At 40.5% G+C, this 19878-nt stretch overlaps 1 protein-coding gene across 1 annotated transcript in view; it reads right to left on the bottom strand.

The window, feature by feature from the left end:
- Positions 1–19878, bottom strand: part of LOC129723142 (nose resistant to fluoxetine protein 6-like) — a 39469-nt gene that overhangs the window by 2643 nt on the left and 16948 nt on the right. The window contains exon 2 of the mRNA XM_055677147.1: positions 491–639. Coding sequence (XP_055533122.1) covers positions 491–639 — 149 coding nt within the window. The remainder of the gene's footprint in view (positions 1–490; positions 640–19878) is intronic.

Genomic DNA, 19878 nt, shown 5'->3' with positions numbered 1-19878 from the left:
TTTGAGACTCAGATTAGAAGCGCGCTGATGATTTTTTTAGTCCTAGTAGAAAATTTTTTGTCAGTTCCCTGTTAAGCAAAGTTTCAATTTCATTCATTATTAAATTATTCGTTCTTCAATATAAGTTAAGCAAAATTGTTTCTAAGGCTTTAAATTTTCATTCCAACAGAGCTAATAGCCAAATCACATGGTTATGATTTGAAAACACTGCCCAGTACAATTACTATAATTATCGTAAGATCAAACTTTTTCTCTCGCACACGTTGCTCATAGGTCAGTATCGTAAGCAGTAAGTGGAGGGAATACTATATTGGCCATTCGGTACCAGTCATTGATAAAAGCTTGATTCATCTACTTAATCACCGTTATCTGATCATTTTTATCATGCCTAAACATTCAGAGTATGTTATTCACTTATTGAGTTGTTTGGATAGTTATCTGCTATTTTATGTAGAAAGACTTAGTTTTTTCCTCCCATTGGACGTCTCACCTGTATAAACTTCCATAGCTCGGATTTATTATCCGGTTTTATAACCGAACGCGCCACACAGTATACAGGATCGGGAGTGTCGTACGCATCCAGACATTCGTCATAGTCATCGTACGCGTAAAGCTTTGGCATCCGGTAATACTGGGTCACTGAAGGAAATAAAAAAATGGATGTACAACACGTATGAGATAATATATTGAACACATTTCAGATATAAACAATTTCTTCCCATTACCAGATTAAAATGAGTACAGTCAATTCTCTTACATGAGATATGCACACGTCATTTGCATTAGGAACTGGTCATGAAGATCTTTAAAGACGAGTCGACTGTACAGAGAAATGTAATTGCAGCTTAACCTACCTACCTCAAGGCTGCTTGTGTTTGTGAAACTGGAATAGTAGAATCATCAGATGTAAACATCATTTATTGAAGTTTGTGCCATGGATGGCGTTCGGTATATTGCGTGATGTTTTCTCAAAGCAGAGTGCAAATTGAAGAAATGGCAAAAGAACGATGCAATAATTGTAATGGTATTTTTCTTCTTCCTACAAACCGGTGCCGTTGATGTTTTGATAGGTTGCTTCAAAGTATGTGAAACGTTTTCTTCCATTTTGTCTCAAAGTTCTTGATTGAAATGTAAAAAATTCAAGGATTTTCCAGGCATTTAGCTCTCCAAATAGAAAAAAGATCGTTGCAGGCAATGCATTGGGTCGTACTCAAGATTGAAGATAAGGAGAAACTACTAGCTGAATGGATGGCGGGAACATTTTTTCTAATTTCGTTCCGCAGTTTGTCTCAAAGAGTTAGTAGATCCTAGAGAGCATCTTGGGAGTTTTTCAAATGAACTTCCCACTATGAACGAAATAGTTTCAATTCTACTACCTTATTGTTATGCAGTGTGTACAGCAAGACTCCACATATTTAATTTGATTTCAAGGCAGGGTCCCCGATCAGCCATGATAGAAAATGCACTAATGTTCGGAATATGTTCTGGCTAGCCAAGTTACCATGTACTTTTGTGCTTACTGTTCAGAGCATGATTCGACACGAAAATAAGGAGAATTTGATTTGGGCGACGGGAATCGACAATATTTGATACTGATGATAATTAAGAAAAAATCCTACCTCTCTTCCAGAAGGTGGGCTAAATAGGAAATGTCGCGTTAGTTATGAGCCACGTTTTCACACTGAAAATTCAACGGCCGACAGATTATGATTGCCAACAAGCCCGATTGTGTGTTGTCAAAATACGGCAGAGTTTTTCAATGGAAAAAAACCTGGCCAATGCACCTACCGCTGATGCTGCTGCTATTGCACAAAGGCAGCTTTTTACTAAAGAAAAAGTAGTGCACCAGGAAGCAGGTTCTCATATAGTCCAAAGGAAGCATTCCCAGTTTATTAGGTATATAATTTTGTCAACCGTGCTAGGGAAAGCAAGCACCAAACGGCCAATCAGAGGTCAAAATCTGCGTTTTAACAAGGCTCGACAATTTCCAAGGATACAATAGTTCGAACAATCAAATTACAATTTTCTGCATTTGATGATTTTTAATCGGTAACTGCATAGATGATTTTTAATCGGTAACTGCAAGAACGACGGAAACCCATTGAAAACTAACCGGCTTATTTGCATTTGAAAATGAAATGAAAAAAAAATTTTTTTTCCATTTTTCGGTTTTTAGATGTTTATTTCACACCCCCATGAAGGCGAACTATCTGTGAGATGTAGTTCTACAGCAATAATAAAACAATTTGTGGTTAGGGGCAAGATGCCCATATGTGTGTCCAAAGCGCCTCACAACAGAAGGTCAGAATGCGCCGTAACAAAGCGCATGCGCAAATGCGTTGCTATGACAATTGTTATTCAGCGCGTGCGCAGTGCAACAAGATCGACAATCACTTTTATTAGTGGCACTTTTAAATGATATTAAATTGATGATAAAATACAATATTCAACCTTATAAATGAATTGTTTTATTCGTTTGAATTTTAAAACTGTTTTCGCATAGTTTCAACGTGAACTTGACATAAAATCTAATGAAACTAGAAAATGTTTGAGAATATATGTGAACAAAAATTAAAGTTATATTAGTTGCACTGCAAGCGTTTTGTTTATCTTTGCATGGGGCATTTTGACTCGACTCGAATAGTTTTATTAAAACCGTTCAAACTATTCAAATAATAATTTAATCAAGTATTATTACGTTGGCTGCTGAATTCTAAGAACTTTGTACATAGGAAAATCACTTTACAGGTACGTAGTATTGTTATTAGGCGGCGTAATGTCTTTCGCAAAGTTAAAAAAAATGCAAGCAACCTGCCCCAACTGTATTGCCAAATGTATTTTTCAATTTTTGCAGGTTTTATGAAATATTGGAAGCAAATATGATCCACCCGTGGTTGAAATGTAAAATAGAAGTTACTGGCTTCTAAATTTCTTCAATAAGGCATGTATTTCGGGTAATATTGAAGTGGCGCGTTTTGCCCCGGCTGGGCATTTTGTACAAAGTTCCCCCACATCAGTTTTTCGTCAACTGTTCAACCGTCAACAAGCACATCGTTAAGTTGGCCTCAAGGACACAAGCGGTCTACGGACAAGAGGCAGAGCTGCCAAGGTCAGGCTAAGTCAAGTTGGGTAAACAAGTATATTACCCCCTCCCTAAGGAACATCATCAATATTGTAGTTATGGTTATCACAAACAACAAATCTTTTTTTCCATTTAGATACACTATTTAGTTGGTAATGCACTGCTATCATTTTGTTTTGTAATAACTGTTGCACAAAAACACCATAATTTTATTAAAAAATATGATTAAATCGCAAGCTTTCCAATCTACCATGACAAAACGCCCCAGATGCAGTATGATATGCCCCGTGCAATAGCTTCATATGCGTCAGCTCAACCCGCGAAATGAAACTGTACTTGAAGTCTTAAAAGTGAACGCTGAAGCAATGAACATATCAGCCCGACTAGCGGTGGGGCATATTGCCCGGAACTGTAATGTAGCAGAAAGCATTAAATATTTAAGCAAATTATATAATTTTTACTATTTCTTTACTTGATACAGCTACTTATAGGTTCACTTGAGATATAAAAGTGCAAATACCAGGTAATAAACTTTATACACTAGTAAAAAATCCTTACGGAAACGCTGCAAGAAATTAGATCCCAAGCAGCTCAAATTAAAATTTATTTTTGTTTATCTTTTGCTGCTAGTGACAATTATCAAATTTGCACAGAAGGTTGGTGCCATGAGCCGCTACGGATTCCTAATAGTTTTATATCTTATTTTTGCATATTTCCGAATAAATGGACTGGGGTGTTATGCCCCGGGGGGAGGGCGTTTTATACATGCTTACCCTACGTTGGGCCTGAAGCTACAGCTATTGTGAAATACATTAGCTCATAGTGAATTGTTTCGTTCCTTATACCAAGTACAAATTACAATTTGCCAAAGCCACAAACACGTTCTTTAAGCAATGCTGAATTTTCTTACCTTGCAAATTATGAAATATGCAGTTCTACATTTATTTCAAGCGATTTAGAAGTGACGACATTTTTTGATCATATTTTGACTATCGAGCTAGTTTGAATCATGTTTAAAATTTGTTTGTTGTTGTTGTTGAGTCATTTAGTATGTGTAATACAAATCAAACCGCTTGATTAACCGTTATGTACTCGGCAATTTTGACACACATAATAACCCGGCAGGGTACCTTAGTTCTTCAATTCTTGACCGATTTTCGATCTTGATCGGTCAGAAGATTGGAAAATTTGTTTATTTTCAGTATACGAGACCTGAAGAGCCATTGGTCCCCATATGTTTTTCGTAAATCCGGATCTTCGGGCCCATGTTCAAGATCGGAAATCTGCTCCGATATGGCCATTTCGGACAACTTATCAGATGGACTCATAATGAATGAATATCCTGGAATACTCCTGGAGTGATTTCATGAACTTTGATACCAATTTTGTTCGTTGTTTTTGACAATTCTCGCGTAATTTTTTAAAGGGACTTAAGTAACAATGACAGATTCTCTCCTCTCTCACTTAGTTTCGTTAATTACCTCGTTATTATATATATTTTCTAAGTTTTCTTCCCCTTAATCGAGAGATAGTAATACTGTCTTGCTTACTATGCATTGTGTGTTATGAAATATGGAAAAAATAACATAATTATTGATCAAAGAGAAAGTAAACAAAGAGAGTCTCTCAATGTTAGATAGGTCGCTTTGAAAAATTACGCGAGAATTGTACTAATTTGTCTCACGGGAATATGCTCGCGATGATCCGGATTTACAGGAACTAGATGTGGTCACAGGGTCATGTCGGTCCCGGATTCTAAAAGTAGACTGATTTTATGATCTTTTGACAGGCCAAGAACGAAAATCGGCCAAGAAATGAAAAAGCAAGAAGTATTTAATTTTGTGGGTACCCGGGTACCCTGCCGAGCACTTATGGGGTAAAAAAATTCGAAGACCCCCCTTCGACTTCGAGCAGCAGAAATGTCATTTTGTGCTCAACCAGGGTTATATTTTCCAGCAGCAGAAGTATCACTTTGTGTACTACTTGCCAGTTAGTAAAAATTTAAAAAAATCTAATTTTTCAATTTAAAATCACAGAAAAATGGTAGAGATTTAAAAAAAAATACGTAGTGCCTACTGGAAGGTCGGTCATCGATTAGTATAAGATAAAGCAGGTATTTTTTTTAATTAAAACCCCCTATTGTATAAGTTTGATGCACCGTCCGGTACGGAATACTGCACCAAATGAGCGTGTGTTGCAGCAAAAATTATACAAATATAAAATCGTCGTCTGCTGCTCTGTGGCAAGTCTGCTTACTACTGGTCAATCAGGCTTTTAGCAAATCATTCTTTTGCTACAATGGTCGGATGAGCAATGAACACTAAATTGTTGTTAGCTTTTATATGTGAATGTTAACCTCTATTCAATGAGATATCAATAAGTAAATCCGTTCTGTGGTAACAAAGTTGCAAGTATTTGAAATCTTTCATTCTGCCGTTTCACTTTATTTCAGATATTTCGGGTGGCACCTTATTAAAGTAAGACGTATTATACGCCAAAAAATATTACCGCTCTCAGGGTTCATATACTTGATTTTTGGTCTCTTGAAATATTTCTTGGCATAGTAACTTGAGATTTTAATTCAAATACTTAACTTAGTTCATGATTTGACAATAAAGGAACGTTATCAACTTTTTTCTTACATGCTAGAGGTTTGCAGCTTTTGTCAAAGTTGTGTATCACAAAATATTAGAAAACATTGTGATAGACACAAATTTTCTATTCCTTCAAATTTCAGAAATATACTAGTTCATGTCCAAATTTCGCGTTTTTTTTTGTGATAGTCTTATCAATTGGGTCAAATTGATTTCTTTTAATTTTCACTGATTACGAATCTAACTAAATATTTTTTCTTATGTTTCAAATTACAACCAATAGCGATTTGAATCATCCTATTCCGTACATTAGTTTTACTGCTATTTATATCAGCCGGTTCGTTCAGTGTTCATCGGAACCGGTTATGCATCCAGTGACGAACCTGAGGTATTCATTTGCGCACTTGAAGGTGCCTGCTCTTCTCTGTTACGGCTCGACGGGAGATGACAGAATGCATATCAACGTGCGGTTCCACGATGATCTGCATGCCTGAATGCGTCATTTTCTCTATTGTAATAATAAAAGTTGTTGTGTGGTTTCGAACAGCCCTTTTATTGGGATCATAAAACGTATTTTGCTATTCCGTGCATGATTAATGGGTGATATTCGCTCGGGAAGGTGCGATTGAACGAGAGGTTCTTTCACGATGGTTATGGTATTTGTTGCGTTCTTTCCCAACTTGTTTTTTTTATATTGAAGTTTATTTTTTCCAAGCGTTGAGGTGTCATCCTAGATGGTAGTTGTAAAATTTACTAAGTAATTGTCGTTGGGTTGTTTCGAACTACCTTGAAAGCTGTCTCAAGGAAGAAGCAAGGCAAAGGTCAATACCCTTTTTCATTGCAACAAGATAATGCTCATGAATGGTGTTTTTTTACTAAGCTCTCATGTATTAGAAATTAGTTAATTTGTGTGCTATAGAGCCTGTTTAGGATTGACATTGTTTTCAACAAGAGAATAAATAAGAATCTGTTATCACTTATCATTGAAATGCATCAGAACAAGGAATACAACACAAAAGTTTTACCGGTTTTATAATTGGCAGAAGAATGTACTGCTTAGACGTGCACACTTGTTATCGATCCAGTGGTATATTGTTCCATACACTGATCTTGATGGGTTTCTGTCATAGTTATTTACATCGTGAGAAGTTGAGTTTTATACTGGGTGCAATACATCACTCAATCGACGCTATGAGTGCAGATAACCTGCTTTTACCCGTCAAGATTAATCAGCGGTGAGCTCTATTACATTCTGATGCCTCAAACGGAGCGCAGCACAGCCCTATGAGACAGGTGTATTTGCGCAGTACTGTGATAGTAGCTAAGCAGAACTTAGCATTCTCAAATTCCATATACTGTCGATTAGGATAATGAGGTAAATGTTAGCTTTGAGAGAATTCATACTTTGTTTGTCGAACAGTTATACCGTAGGTACTAATATAAATTATTCACCTAAAGTGATTGTCGTGCAAGCCGAAGCGCACGTTATCAATTTGTCATCGTTAAGTTATTCTTAAACGTTTATTCAAATTAATATAAGATTTCAACGTTTTCAATTACCTTTTGTTAAACTTCCGTAGTAGCAGATATGTAATTGAAACGAATGCAGATGCGAATTCTTATCTAAAATTATTATTTCAATATATTACTGGGTTAGTATAGGGAAAAGGGCCTTTCGTTAGTTTTGATTATATGTTGCATAATCTTTCACGTTGGTTCATGTTTGGAATATCGTTCTTGCTTTTATTATTCTAAATTAAATTCAATTTACCTCTTATTGCATATGCACGACTTTTATTAATGGATTGTTTCATTTACATTTGAAATTGGTGCTTGCCCAAGTGATAATTATCGTTTATGGTATCATCATTCTTACTTATAATTTCATAGTATCTGCCGCAGGGTTGTTTTTTTTTATTACACCATGATGCACAAATCCATGATTAATACGGTTCGTGCAAGTGTTTTTCCAAAATCAAAGTTATAAAGTTGCACTGTTTCATTTCTGTTCACATGCTCTGATAAAACTAGCAGAACTAACAATATTATGTACGTACAGTAGAGTGGCCATATTTTATATGGCCGTTTTTGAAACTATCGATCTTTTTTTTCCTCATCTATAGTTTATTTGACACGGCACAAATACAATTCAATGTTTAACGGCGCCAATTATATCTGGTAGCTTACTTTCTAAAGTATCTTAATAACTAAAAGCAAATTTTTTATCCTCGCTGCCGACTACGAGCTGAAACTAAATCTAACTTAAGCTAGAATGTTTTGCATGAAAAGCACTGATTTGTTGTTTGATGGTTTTCCATCGCCATAGGTAAGCAGCATATTGAATATGTTCCGCTGCTGGGCCAAGATATTACGGACTGGCATATTGGGTTGTCTCCCTCGGGGCCTGAGAGTATCGTGCGGGTCTAGTTGCTGTTTCCGGATCCGGGGTCTTAACGTGTTCTTGTCGTTTGGTTGGATGTAGGCGGAAGGGGATAGGACTAAACTGGGGCGTGGATGGATTTCAGGAAAACGTATATAAGGGACATGTAGGATAGGTCACGGCTCGCCAAGACATCACGAACAGGAACAGCCGGCTGCCTACCTTCGGCCTGCAGGGAAGCTACTAATCTAGACCTGGCGTCACGGTGTACAGGGCATGACCAAACAACGTGCTCTATGTCGTGATAACCTTCACCACAGGCACAGATACCACTCTCCCCGAGCCCAACACGACGGAGATGCGCGTCAAATCTATAGTGATTGGACATAAGCCGGGACATCACGCAAATGAAATCCCGACCTACATCCAACCCCTTGAACCACGGGTTCGTCGATACCTTGGGGATTATGGAATGTAACCACCTTCCCAGTTCCCCCTTGGTCCAAGAATTTTGCCAACTGATGATCGTATTCTGACGTACAAATGCGAAAAATTCATTAAAGGCAATTGGTCTTTCATAAATATCACCGTTTGTTGCGCCCACCTTAGCCAAAAAGTCCGCTTTCTCATTGCCCGGTATCGAGCAGTGAGAAGGGACCCACGCTAAGGTAATCTGAGTAGATTTTTCGGATAAAGCACTCAGATGTTCCCGTATTTTCCCCAGGAAATACGGAGAGTGCTTAACATCTTTCATCGATCGGAGAGCCTCAATGGAACTGAGACTGTCCGTAAAGATGAAATAATGGTCCGTGGGCATTTTTTCGATAATCCCTAGGGTGTACTGAATTGCAGCTAATTCTGCGACGTAAACAGAAGCAGGATTATCGAGCTTATGGGAGACGGTTAAATTGTTATTGAAGATACCGAAGCCAGTGGACCCATCAAGAAGTGATCCGTCAGTGTAGTACATATTGTCGCAGTTGATGTTTCGATATTTATTGGAAAAAATTCTAGGGATCTGCTGCACGCGTAAATGATCCGGGATTCCACGAGTTTCTTCTATCATGGATGTATCGAAAAACACAGTAGAATCAGAAGTATTTGATAAGTCGACACGATTTGGAATATTCGAAGAAGGGTTAATATTTTGGGACATGTGATTGAAATACAATGTCATAAAACGGGTTTGAGAATTAAGTTCGATTAACCTTTCAAAATTTTCAATCACGGGACGGTTCAAGACCTCACATTTGATAAGAATACGAGAAGACAGGCTCCAGAAGCGGTTTTTCAATGGTAGTACTCCAGCTATGACTCATCGTATGGGTCGACTGTATGCAACCTAAGGCGATACGCAAACAACGATATTGTATTCGCTCCAGTTTGATCAAATGTGTGTTTGCTGCGGAGCGGAAGCAGAAACACCCGTATTCAATAACAGACAATATCGTTGTTTGGTAAAGCCTTATAAGGTCTCCTGGGTGGGCTCCCCACCATTGTCCGGTTATTGTACGAAGAAAATTCACTCTTTGTTGACATTTTTTCATCAGATACCTCACGTGACAACCCCAGGTGCCTTTAGAGTCGAACCAGACACCAAGATATTTGTGTACCAAAACCTGAGAAATCGTTTTACCCATTAATTGTGTTTGAAGCTGAGCAGGTTCATGCTTCCTAGAAAAAACTACTATCTCAGTCTTCTCCGGAGAGAATTCGATACCTAGCTGTAAAGCCCAAGCAGACAAATTGTCCAAGGTATCTTGCAATGGTCCTTGCAAATCGGCAGCTTTGGCTCCTGTAACAGAGATTACACTGTCGTCTGCAAGTTGTCTTATCGTGCATGAATTTGCCAGACATTCGTCGATGTCATTTACATAAAAGTTGTAAAGAAGGGGGCTTAAACATGAGCCCTGGGGAAGACCCATGTAGCTAATGCGAAAAGTTGCCAAATCGCCGTGCGTAAAATGCATGTGCTTTTCGGACAACAAATTGTGCAAAAAATTGTTCAAAATTGGAGAAAATCCTTGTCGGTGAAGTTTACCCGAAAGAATGTCAATAGAAACGGAATCAAAAGCCCCCTTAATGTCCAAGAACGCAGACGCCATTTGTTCTTTGCGAGCATACGCCAGCTGAATATCTGTTGAAAGCAACGCAAGACAATCATTCGTCCCTTTGGCACGGCGGAAGCCAAATTGAGTATCTGATAGTAGACCATTTGATTCGACCCAATGGTCTAAACGACGGAGTATCATTTTTTCCATCAATTTCCGGATACAGGATAGCATTGCAATCGGCCTATAAGAGTTGTGATCAGAAGCTGGTTTCCCTGGTTTTTGGATGGCGATTACCTTCACTTGCCTCCAATCCTGCGGTACAATATTTTGCTCCAGGAGCTTATTGAACAAGTTCAACAAGCGCCTCTTGGCATTGCCGGGTAGATTCTTCAACAAGTTGAATTTGATTCTATCTAACCCAGGCGCGTTATTGTTACAGGACAGGAGGGCAACTGAAAATTCTGCCATCGTAAAAGGTGATTCAATCGCGTCGTGGCCCGGAGACGCATCGCGAACAATGTTTTGCTCAGGAACAGAGTCCGGACATACTTTCCTGGCAAAATCAAATATCCACCTACTTGAAGACTCCTCGCTTTCGTTGACCGTTACGCGATTCCGCATTCTTCGGGCTGTGTTCCAAAGAGTGCTCATTGATGTCTCCCTCGACGTCTCGTTCACGAACCGACTCCAATATCCGCGTTTCTTTGCCTTAGTCAAGCTTTTAAACTTGGTATCAAGCTCCGAATAACGTTTAAAGTCGTCGGCATCGTCTGTATCCCGGAAGGTCAGATACGCGTCGGATCTTTGCGTGTAGACATCGGAGCACTCTTGGTCCCACCACGGAGTGGGAGGCCGTTCTTTGATCGTTACGCCGGGATATTTCTTCGTTTGGGCTTGCAACGCGGCGTCGAGAATCAAGCCCGCGAGGAGGTTGTATTCTTCAAGTGGTGGATGATGTTGAATCGACTCGACCGCTTTTGAAATCATTTCCTCGTATAACTTCCAATCGACATTCCGTGTGAGGTCATACGGAATGTCAATTGGTCGCATGCGAGTTGACCCGTTATTAATTGAAATGAGAATAGGCAAATGGTCGCTACCGTGAGGATCAAGGATTACCTTCCATGTGCAATCCAACCGTAGCGACGTCGAACATAAGGATAGATACAAAGCGCTTGGGCGCGCTGGAGGTTTCGGGATACGTGTCATTTCACCGTTGTTTAAAATAGTCATGTCGAAGTCATCGCAAAGGTTATAGATTAAAGAGGAGCGGTTATCATTGTATGGGGAACCCCAAGCCACGCCATGAGAGTTGAAGTCTCCCAAAATCAAACGTGGCGAGGGAAGAAGTTCTATTAAATCAAAGAGCAGCCGTTGCCCAACCTGTGCTCTGGGAGGAATATATATTGAGGCAATACAAAGCTCTTTACCTTGTATTGTCATTTGACATGCGACAACTTCGATGCCTGGAATCGAGGGGAGGTTAATACGATGGAAAGAATAGCACTTTTTAATCCCTAAAAGTACTCCTCCATATGGAGTGTCTCGATCAAGGCGAATAATATTAAAATCATGGAAGTTGATATCAATATTTGAAGTAAGCCAAGTTTCACAAAGGGAAAATGCATCGCATTTGTTTTTATTTTTAAAAACTTTAAACGAATCAATTTTTGGTAATATACTTCTACAATTCCACTGTAAGACAGAGATAGAATCCTTCATATACGCAGTTGAATTAGGCATCGAAGGATACAATCGCTGCAAGGAGGGGCCATTGGGCAGTCAACTGCTTCAAAAATGATCTAACTGTTGGGAGGAATGCTGTAAGAAAAATTTTGATTGGATCGGGTATATTGAAATTTTCAAAAATCCAGTCCACAATGTCAGAAAATTTCACTAATCCAGAGTTTGTTTCATCAACTGGATGTGCAAAAGGAACAGCTGGGGTTTTAGATGTTCCTGGCAGTGCTGGGAACTCCTTCTGGGACTTTAAATTTGCAAGCCCAGGAGGAGTTTGCTTCGGTTTTTCCGCAGCACTGTTTGGTTTGTTCGTACTTTTCATTACACTTTGGGAAATCTTAGGACCTTTACGGGGAAGTTTAGGAGAAGAAACATTTTTCCTCTTCCTAGACTCCCCAGGATTGGCATAAGATGTTCCCGCTGATGAATCGTCAGAACGGGTTTCATCAGAGGACAACAGATCAAAGGGGTTCGATGTTATGGTAGAAGTGGTCACGGTCTCCTTCAGCATCTCAGCATAAGAACGCTTTGAACGCTCCTTAAGTGACCGCTTGATTTTATCTCTGCGCTGCATGTACACCGGGCATGTGGAGAGCTCATGCTGGTTTTCCCTACAGTGAATACATTTTTCAGCATTAACACTGCAAGAATTTTCCGCATGAGTCTCCCCACACTTGCTACATCGTGCCTTATTGCAGCAGTAGGCGGCTGTGTGGCCTAACTGCTTGCAATTGGTGCAATTCATAACACGGGGTACATACAATCGCACAGGCAGACGAACCCGGTCGATCGAGACGTGGCTAGGGAGTGCAGATCCGGCAAACGTAACGCGAAACGAGTCTGACGGAGTGTAAACTTTTTTACCGCCGACGAGAGACATGGACCGCAATTGCTTACAATCCAAAATCTTCGCCTGTGTTTCGGTATTTTTGAAGCAACCGGTTGCGCTTTTTAGGATACACTCGACAGACAGACTCGAATCGGTTATGACACCGTCGATCTCCACGTCTCGTGCGGGTATGTAGACGCGATACTCGCGTGTGAAGAGCTCAGAGCAAGCGATAGCATTGGCCTGTGCCAGATCACTGACCACGACACGGAGCTTGTTAGGTCGGACCTTGGAAATTTCGGTCACGGCCTTGTACCCCTTCGTCAGGTCTTTAGCAATTTGCAGTATGTTTAAACGCTTTGAATTTACTCCTGCCTTTGGACGAAAATAAACAGTATAGCTGCCCTGTTGAGATCCGTCCGGGTAAAGCCTGGGGCGAGGGGGGACTGGAGAATGAACAGGGGAGGGGGTAACAGAAGGGTCAGGGTCAGGGGGGTTCGGGGATGGTGGCACGGGAGGCGAGGGATCTATATCCATTGCGCTAAATGTAGCGCACTAGCGCACTAGCGCCGACAAGAACACGTACCTCTTTACTTCTTCCTTCCAGCAGTGTTTGTCCGATCGTTCGAAGCTGCACCCAAAGCAGCCAGCAGCACCAGTACAGCAGCACCAATACAGCCACCAGCAGTGAGCCGGGTGTGAGATCACTCAGCACAGCGACCCGGACTCGACTGTCAACTGATGGGCTTGGATTAAAAAGATCTATTGACGGTGCACAGATCAAAACTGCAGCTGGTATTTTGCACCAATACATCCAAAGTTGTGAGCCGGGTACAGAACGTATCGACACAACTCACAATCTAGTTGGCCTTTAGCGCGAATAATACACTCTTTTGTTTGGCTATTCGTACACACGGACCGGATTGTAATAGAACGACCACTTTGCACGTCCGTTGCTGTCGAGTGTTCGACGCGGAATGACTATCGATCCTAATGAGCGCCGGGCTGAAAAAGATTCCTTTTGACCTCTACAATAAGCCACGAAAATTTGAAGTTCATCGGAGTTTATTTAATAGACCCACAAAGCGCTTATATTTGAGAAATCGATTTACATGAAAATTGTATGGAGTTTTTTCTTTTTTTAACATATATCTCTCGATAAACTTATTCAAATACACTTGTATTTTCATAAAACAGTAATACAGGCAAACTTCGATATAAGGTACATTTCGAATTTTAATTTGTACTTTATATCGAATTGTACCCTATATCGAATCATGAAACATTATCAACAATAGGGCTTGAAACTTTTTATTTTGTTGTCTTTTGTCTACGTATAGTTTATTTTGGAAATAGAATCCAAAGTACAATTCGAATCACATATTTTTTTTTTGCTTTTTTGGAGACTTTCAGCCGCGTCCAAAAAAAGGTAGTCTAGAGCATTAAAAATTGAAAAAAATTCTAGCCGTCATGTTATTATTACTAGTTTTAACTTACCATTTGTTTACAAACATACATATTTTTATCGAAAATACTTCTTATTTTTCTTCTTGTTCTTTTTTAATTTTTGGTTCGATGAATAAGAACCATGAATATCTGCTTACGGATTAAGATCTTTTTCAATTATTTCTGCGTTCTTTAGGATTTCGAAACTTGCATTTTCCTCGTTGAATTTTAAAATGACCGTTTGAACTAACTTTTCATTACACATAAAAATGGCCCAGAAATGCACTTTGCATAGTGGTTTAAAACGTAAAAAACGTGATCGTCATCCTTTTGAGTGTATAAATGCCATTTAAATGCCATAGTGTATTTGACAAAATTTGTTTATATCTTTAGGAGAAACTTTTGATGCAAATAGATTCTTGATTAATCTGCCTAAAGTGAGATGATAATTTTATTTATTTTATAACTTATCAAATCGAAGTGAAATCTTTTGCAAAGTTGTAGGTAATTTCATGTAAAAAAAACTTTGCTGAAGACACTTTGGTTCTATCTCATGAAAATAGACCACATACAGGTAGTTTTATAAACGCACATTCTCAAAATGTCTAAAAAAACAAATACCAATAAACTTTTTGGGTGTGATTTAAGGGGCCTACTATGTCCTAGATGTTTTTTTCATACTTGAGAAATACATTATTTTGCCGAACATACTTTAAGCATATTTTCAACTTTTTCCTAGGTTCTATTTTTTTTTAAATTTTATTAAAGACACTTTACACATATTGTGTGCATTCGTGTCTGACGTAGGTTCTATGGCGTTTTTGATAAAAATGCTCTTTTTCAAATCAAAACTTGTTTCAGCTGAGAGAGTGCTCAAGTGTGGTTTATGAAAAAAACTGGGTTTGGAACATTTTTTTGAGCATTGTATTTTAATTTTCACACAGATTGTTCAGGGGTCAAACTTTAAGTTAATTTTTTTTATCAGCTCCCTCGTTCCCATCCACACTATCTTATGTTTCCTCGGCAAAATTAAATTTTTGTACTTTTTTTAAACTTCCGCTGAGTGTAACGTAAATTATGGACACTCCCTAAATAATCAATAGTAAGCAGAAATGTTGACAAGATAACCAGTATGTTGTTTATAGAAGTTTCCATACCAATTTCGGAGTTATTTGTAACATAATATAAATATGTACCTTATATCGAGGTAAAATGTACCTTATATCGAGTGACGCTATATCGAAGGTACCTTATAACGAGGGTACCTTATATCGAAGTTTGCCTGTATGACCCTAATTTAAGTTTAAAAAAAATCTGTAACTTTTGGTGTTTGTTAAAAAGTTTGTATTTCGAATAAGGTGTGTATTTTTTCGGTATAAATCAACAACATGCAATATTGGTTAGTTTTCGAAACTTTTCCGAAATATTTTAATCCACTAGCGTATTATGGCGATATTTTTGCCGTAGCTTGAATCAATTTTAAGCGCGCCCAAGAACTTTGCACTTTCATCGAAACTCATGAGAATTGCTATTCGATCAACAGGAAATCTACCGACCGTATTTGATAAAATTCACCGTCTTAGTGCATTCAGATCACTAGTGCTGAACTGTTTCATAGAAAATAATAATAATAATACTAAAAATAACATTGAATCCATACAAAAAGTTCTTATTAATTTCAATAATTTTGCTTCACCAATCCGATTGTTGCGGTTCACTTCACGCAGTTGCTCCAATGTAAGCTCTCATCAGCTCAGAGGGAGGTAAGGGTACAGAGAGGGAGAAAACTTAACCCTGAAGGGAATTAGCTGTGATCTTACTCCACCAAACCTGAATACTTACTTCGGCGAGGAGGTTCCCCGATTCAATCACAGCAGATCAATAAGGTGAAAGTTGCCAAAGCGGAATCTAACAACGTTGGACTGCTCAAAAGCGACAATGAACCTCACGAGTGCCGAAACTCACCAGATCGAGGACTGACGACTTCCTTTGCGAGTCCGATGAGCGAAATTAAACGGTGTAAACTACAAGAGTATATGGACTGCGCTTTACAGTGAATAGCTGCCATACGGGGACGGGACACGAGGCATATGGACGCTAGGCATATGGATGTTAGGCATAGTATGCTAGGCATACAGACGCGAGGCATAATGGATGTGAGGCATAATGGATACGAGGCATACTGCCACAAGGCATAACGGACGCGAGGCCGAATGGACGCGAGGCCGAATGGACGCGAGGCCGAATGGACGCGAGGCCGAATGGACGCGAGGCCGAATGGACGCGAGGCCGAATGGACGCGAGGCCGAATGGACGCGAGGCCGAATGGACGCGAGGCCGAATGGACGCGAGGCCGATTGGACGCGAGGCCGAATGGACGCGAGGCCGAATGGACGCAAGGCCGAATGGACGCGAGGCCGAATGCGATGTTGTACGATCGCATGAGATCCAATTATGTAGTTCAGGTGTTATTATATTTCTAAAGAGTTTAAGTTGGGTATAATACCTTTCTTGAAATCATGCGGCGAAGACGCATAATCGAGGGCAAGGAAACGAGGCGGCACTAAGCCGCCGTGGTTTCCGCAGTCCGAGCCGGCCGCCGACCCGCCGTCGGAAGCGGCGGCCTCTCGCACCCAAACGACTGATCTACTGATTTGCTAGGTCTACTCAAACAGAGTTTTCTTCCCTTAGTTAAGTCCGAACGAGCGGTAGCGAGTAAGGACAGCATTCGCTTGGACAGCGAGTCGGCCGAAGGCCGCGAGTGTATTGCTTTTCAAATGACACTTTGAAGCGAAATACATGATATCGAATGCTGTGTTGATGATGACGATAATAACACATTCCATATCACTTCCCCTTGGCCTTGTGTCCTTTCGGCCTAGCGTTTATTCGGCCTCGCGTCCGTTCGGCCTCGCGTCCATTCGGCCTCGCGTCCATTCGGCCTCGCGTCCATTCGGCCTCGCGTCCATTCGGCCTCGCGTCCATTCGGCCTCGCGTCCATTCGGCCTCGCGTCCATTCGGCCTCGCGTCCATTCGGCCTCGCGTCCATTCGGCCTCGCATCCATTCGGCCTCGCGTCCATTCGGCCTCGCGTCCATTCGGCCTCGCGTCCATTCGGCCTCGCGTCCATTCGGCCTCGCGTCCATATGCCTCGTGTCCGTATGCCTGCCGTCCATTATGCCTAGCGTACTATGCCTCGCGTCCGTATGCCTCGCGTCTGTATGCTTAACGGGGTGTAATCCTGCCATACAAATTTAACTTATAACATAATTTATTCTAAGCGGTTACATTTGGTTTTACTTGCGGTTTGGGTTGTTATCTGAGCATCTTTGAAGTGTCGTAGCAGCCAAATAGAGCGATGGCGGTTGATCCAATCACCGATCAATATGGAGACTGACGAGGACAATGGCCGAACCTTGCTTCGCCAACGATAACGGCGTCTATGTGAAGCCGAAGATTCACTGCTCACGGGGGATTGCAAGCACGACCCTGCGACCTTCACTGGCAGCGTACGGTAGGCTGAAAGCTGGATGCAGAAGATCCCCACTAAGTTAAGTGTACGGGGCGATTCTATCTTAGCCTGCTCGGGCCCCGTGATCCTTGAAGCGTTCCCAAAACCGTACAGGCTCCGAATGCTGAGGCAGAGAGTGGCGAGGGTAGAGCTCACTCAGTTTATTCGGCTGATGGAACCGGAATCGGCTTCTAGTCCCCAAAAATGACGGAATATTGGATGGCTTTCCAGCTAACGACTTTACCGGTGAAAAAACTCCGAAAAAAGACCGATAATAAAAAAAAAGACCCAGCTGGACCTGTCCAGCAGCATTAGTCTCAGATCAACAATACTATTGTCCCACTCTTAACCCGTTCCGCATATTTAGTTTTACAATTTCCTTTTTCTTATTCTATTGTTTTAAACAGTTAACAATAAGTAGTTCTTCCTTTTTCCACGCTATACAATATCTGAACAAAGAATAACTTTTAGCCTTACTTTATATCACAATTTTCATACTATTTGACTAACCGTACTATTAGTTTTAATACATTCACTTTTGCACGTGTAGGCTTAATTTTAAGGATTTTTTCAACTGTAGAAACAGACATATACTTTAGTTGAAGTTATAATAAATTTTTTGTAATAATCCACCTTTACGTGCCGGCACGCACTTCTACTATCTGTGTCGTTTCTGACAGATCGAAAGGTTCATCGTAGTGCGCTGAGCTTTTTATGCGGTTAACGGCGGAAGTTGTCAGACGAGGCAACGGCAAATCCGAATCTTCCCGAGAGATCTTTTGGCCTACGTCCGCTGAGTAAACCTCTCTTATGATCTTCTGTGAGATGTGTTGTACGTATACCTCACACTCACTGTCATCCGTAACGGGCTTGTATGGATATGTGATTCCTCCGTGAGTGACTCACCCGTTTAGTACAACTTGGATGACCATCACTCACCGAGTCCACCTAACCCCAGGGACGGACTTCGGGACCATAAAATGAAACTCCCTTCAGATTGAATCGAGCTAAGTTTTGTGGCGAATGACACAACACAAAATTGTAACCCAAGTGTTACAGCAATGAAGTACGATAAGGGATATAATCACTGAATGGCAGTTTCAAAACCTCTAACGAATATGAGAGGTCATTCATTTATTACGTAACGTACTAAAAAGAAGGGGATATTCAACGAAGAATTCCATTGCGCGAGGCCCCCATGCAAAATTGCGGTATTTAAGGGTGGGAGGTGTTTAAAATTGCCATAATTTAGCGTTACGTAATATGTGAATGTCCCTAATGATATGATTTTATAATTGAAGAGTATTTCGACGCAAAATTTACAACTATTTTAAGAAACTAAGGCAAAAAACTTCAAAAAGAGATAAGAAACAACAGTTCTTATGAGAATCTATTTTTTTGTATAAGGGGCCATCCACATACCACGTGGACAGATTTTTACCGATTTTGACCCCCCCCTCCCCCTCCGTGGAAAACTGCCCATATAAATTCTAAAAAAAATTGTATGGACCGTCGACATTAACCAACCCCCTCCCCCCCAAGCTGTCCACGTGGTATGTGGATGGCCCCTAAGCGTTTTGTGGGTCCATTAAATGAACTCGGATCAACATCAAATTTTCATGGCTTATTTTTGGAGTAAAAAGGAAACTTTTTCCGCCCGGCGCTCATCGAAATCGCATGATGTTACAAAAATGGCCACTCTACTGTACATGCAATACGCAAAATACTGAAAAAAACTAAGATGATGCAATTCCGCCTATACCTACCAAACGAAACTCATTTTTCCTGCTCAGGATATCTAAAGCGTTCAACCGATTATATTTGGCATCTTAACGATGATATTTTTAAATCAGTCTGCAAATGTGCTGATTCATATCCCTCATTCCGAAACTGGGATAGCGGATACTTATTTGCATATATTCGGTCCACCTAGGTTATCCCAAGATGAGTCGTTGTCACGGAATACGCTTTTCTCCGACGCACTGTGGTTCGCGAATCCAGTTCTAAGCAAATGTCCTTCTACGGCTGCGCATAACAGTCGCTAGTTAAATTGGCTAAACCTGTTTTCTCGGGTGGGGGACTGTTATGCGATGTGAGTGCGTTTGTCCACGTGCCGTAAGGGAAGAGCGGCCGCATCAGTGGTTACTCACCACTATAGTTTATTTACTTGTTGTCGTCTGTCGTTTTGGTGAAAGATCAGTGACACAATTTGAGTGGGATTTCCCGAGCTAATATTCGCGTCG

Source organism: Wyeomyia smithii, chromosome 2 (genome assembly GCF_029784165.1).
Source record: "Wyeomyia smithii strain HCP4-BCI-WySm-NY-G18 chromosome 2, ASM2978416v1, whole genome shotgun sequence".
Lineage (NCBI taxonomy): Eukaryota > Metazoa > Arthropoda > Insecta > Diptera > Culicidae > Wyeomyia > Wyeomyia smithii.
Note: the sequence above shows the minus strand (reverse complement) of the source record. Positions and strands in the feature narration are given on the sequence as shown.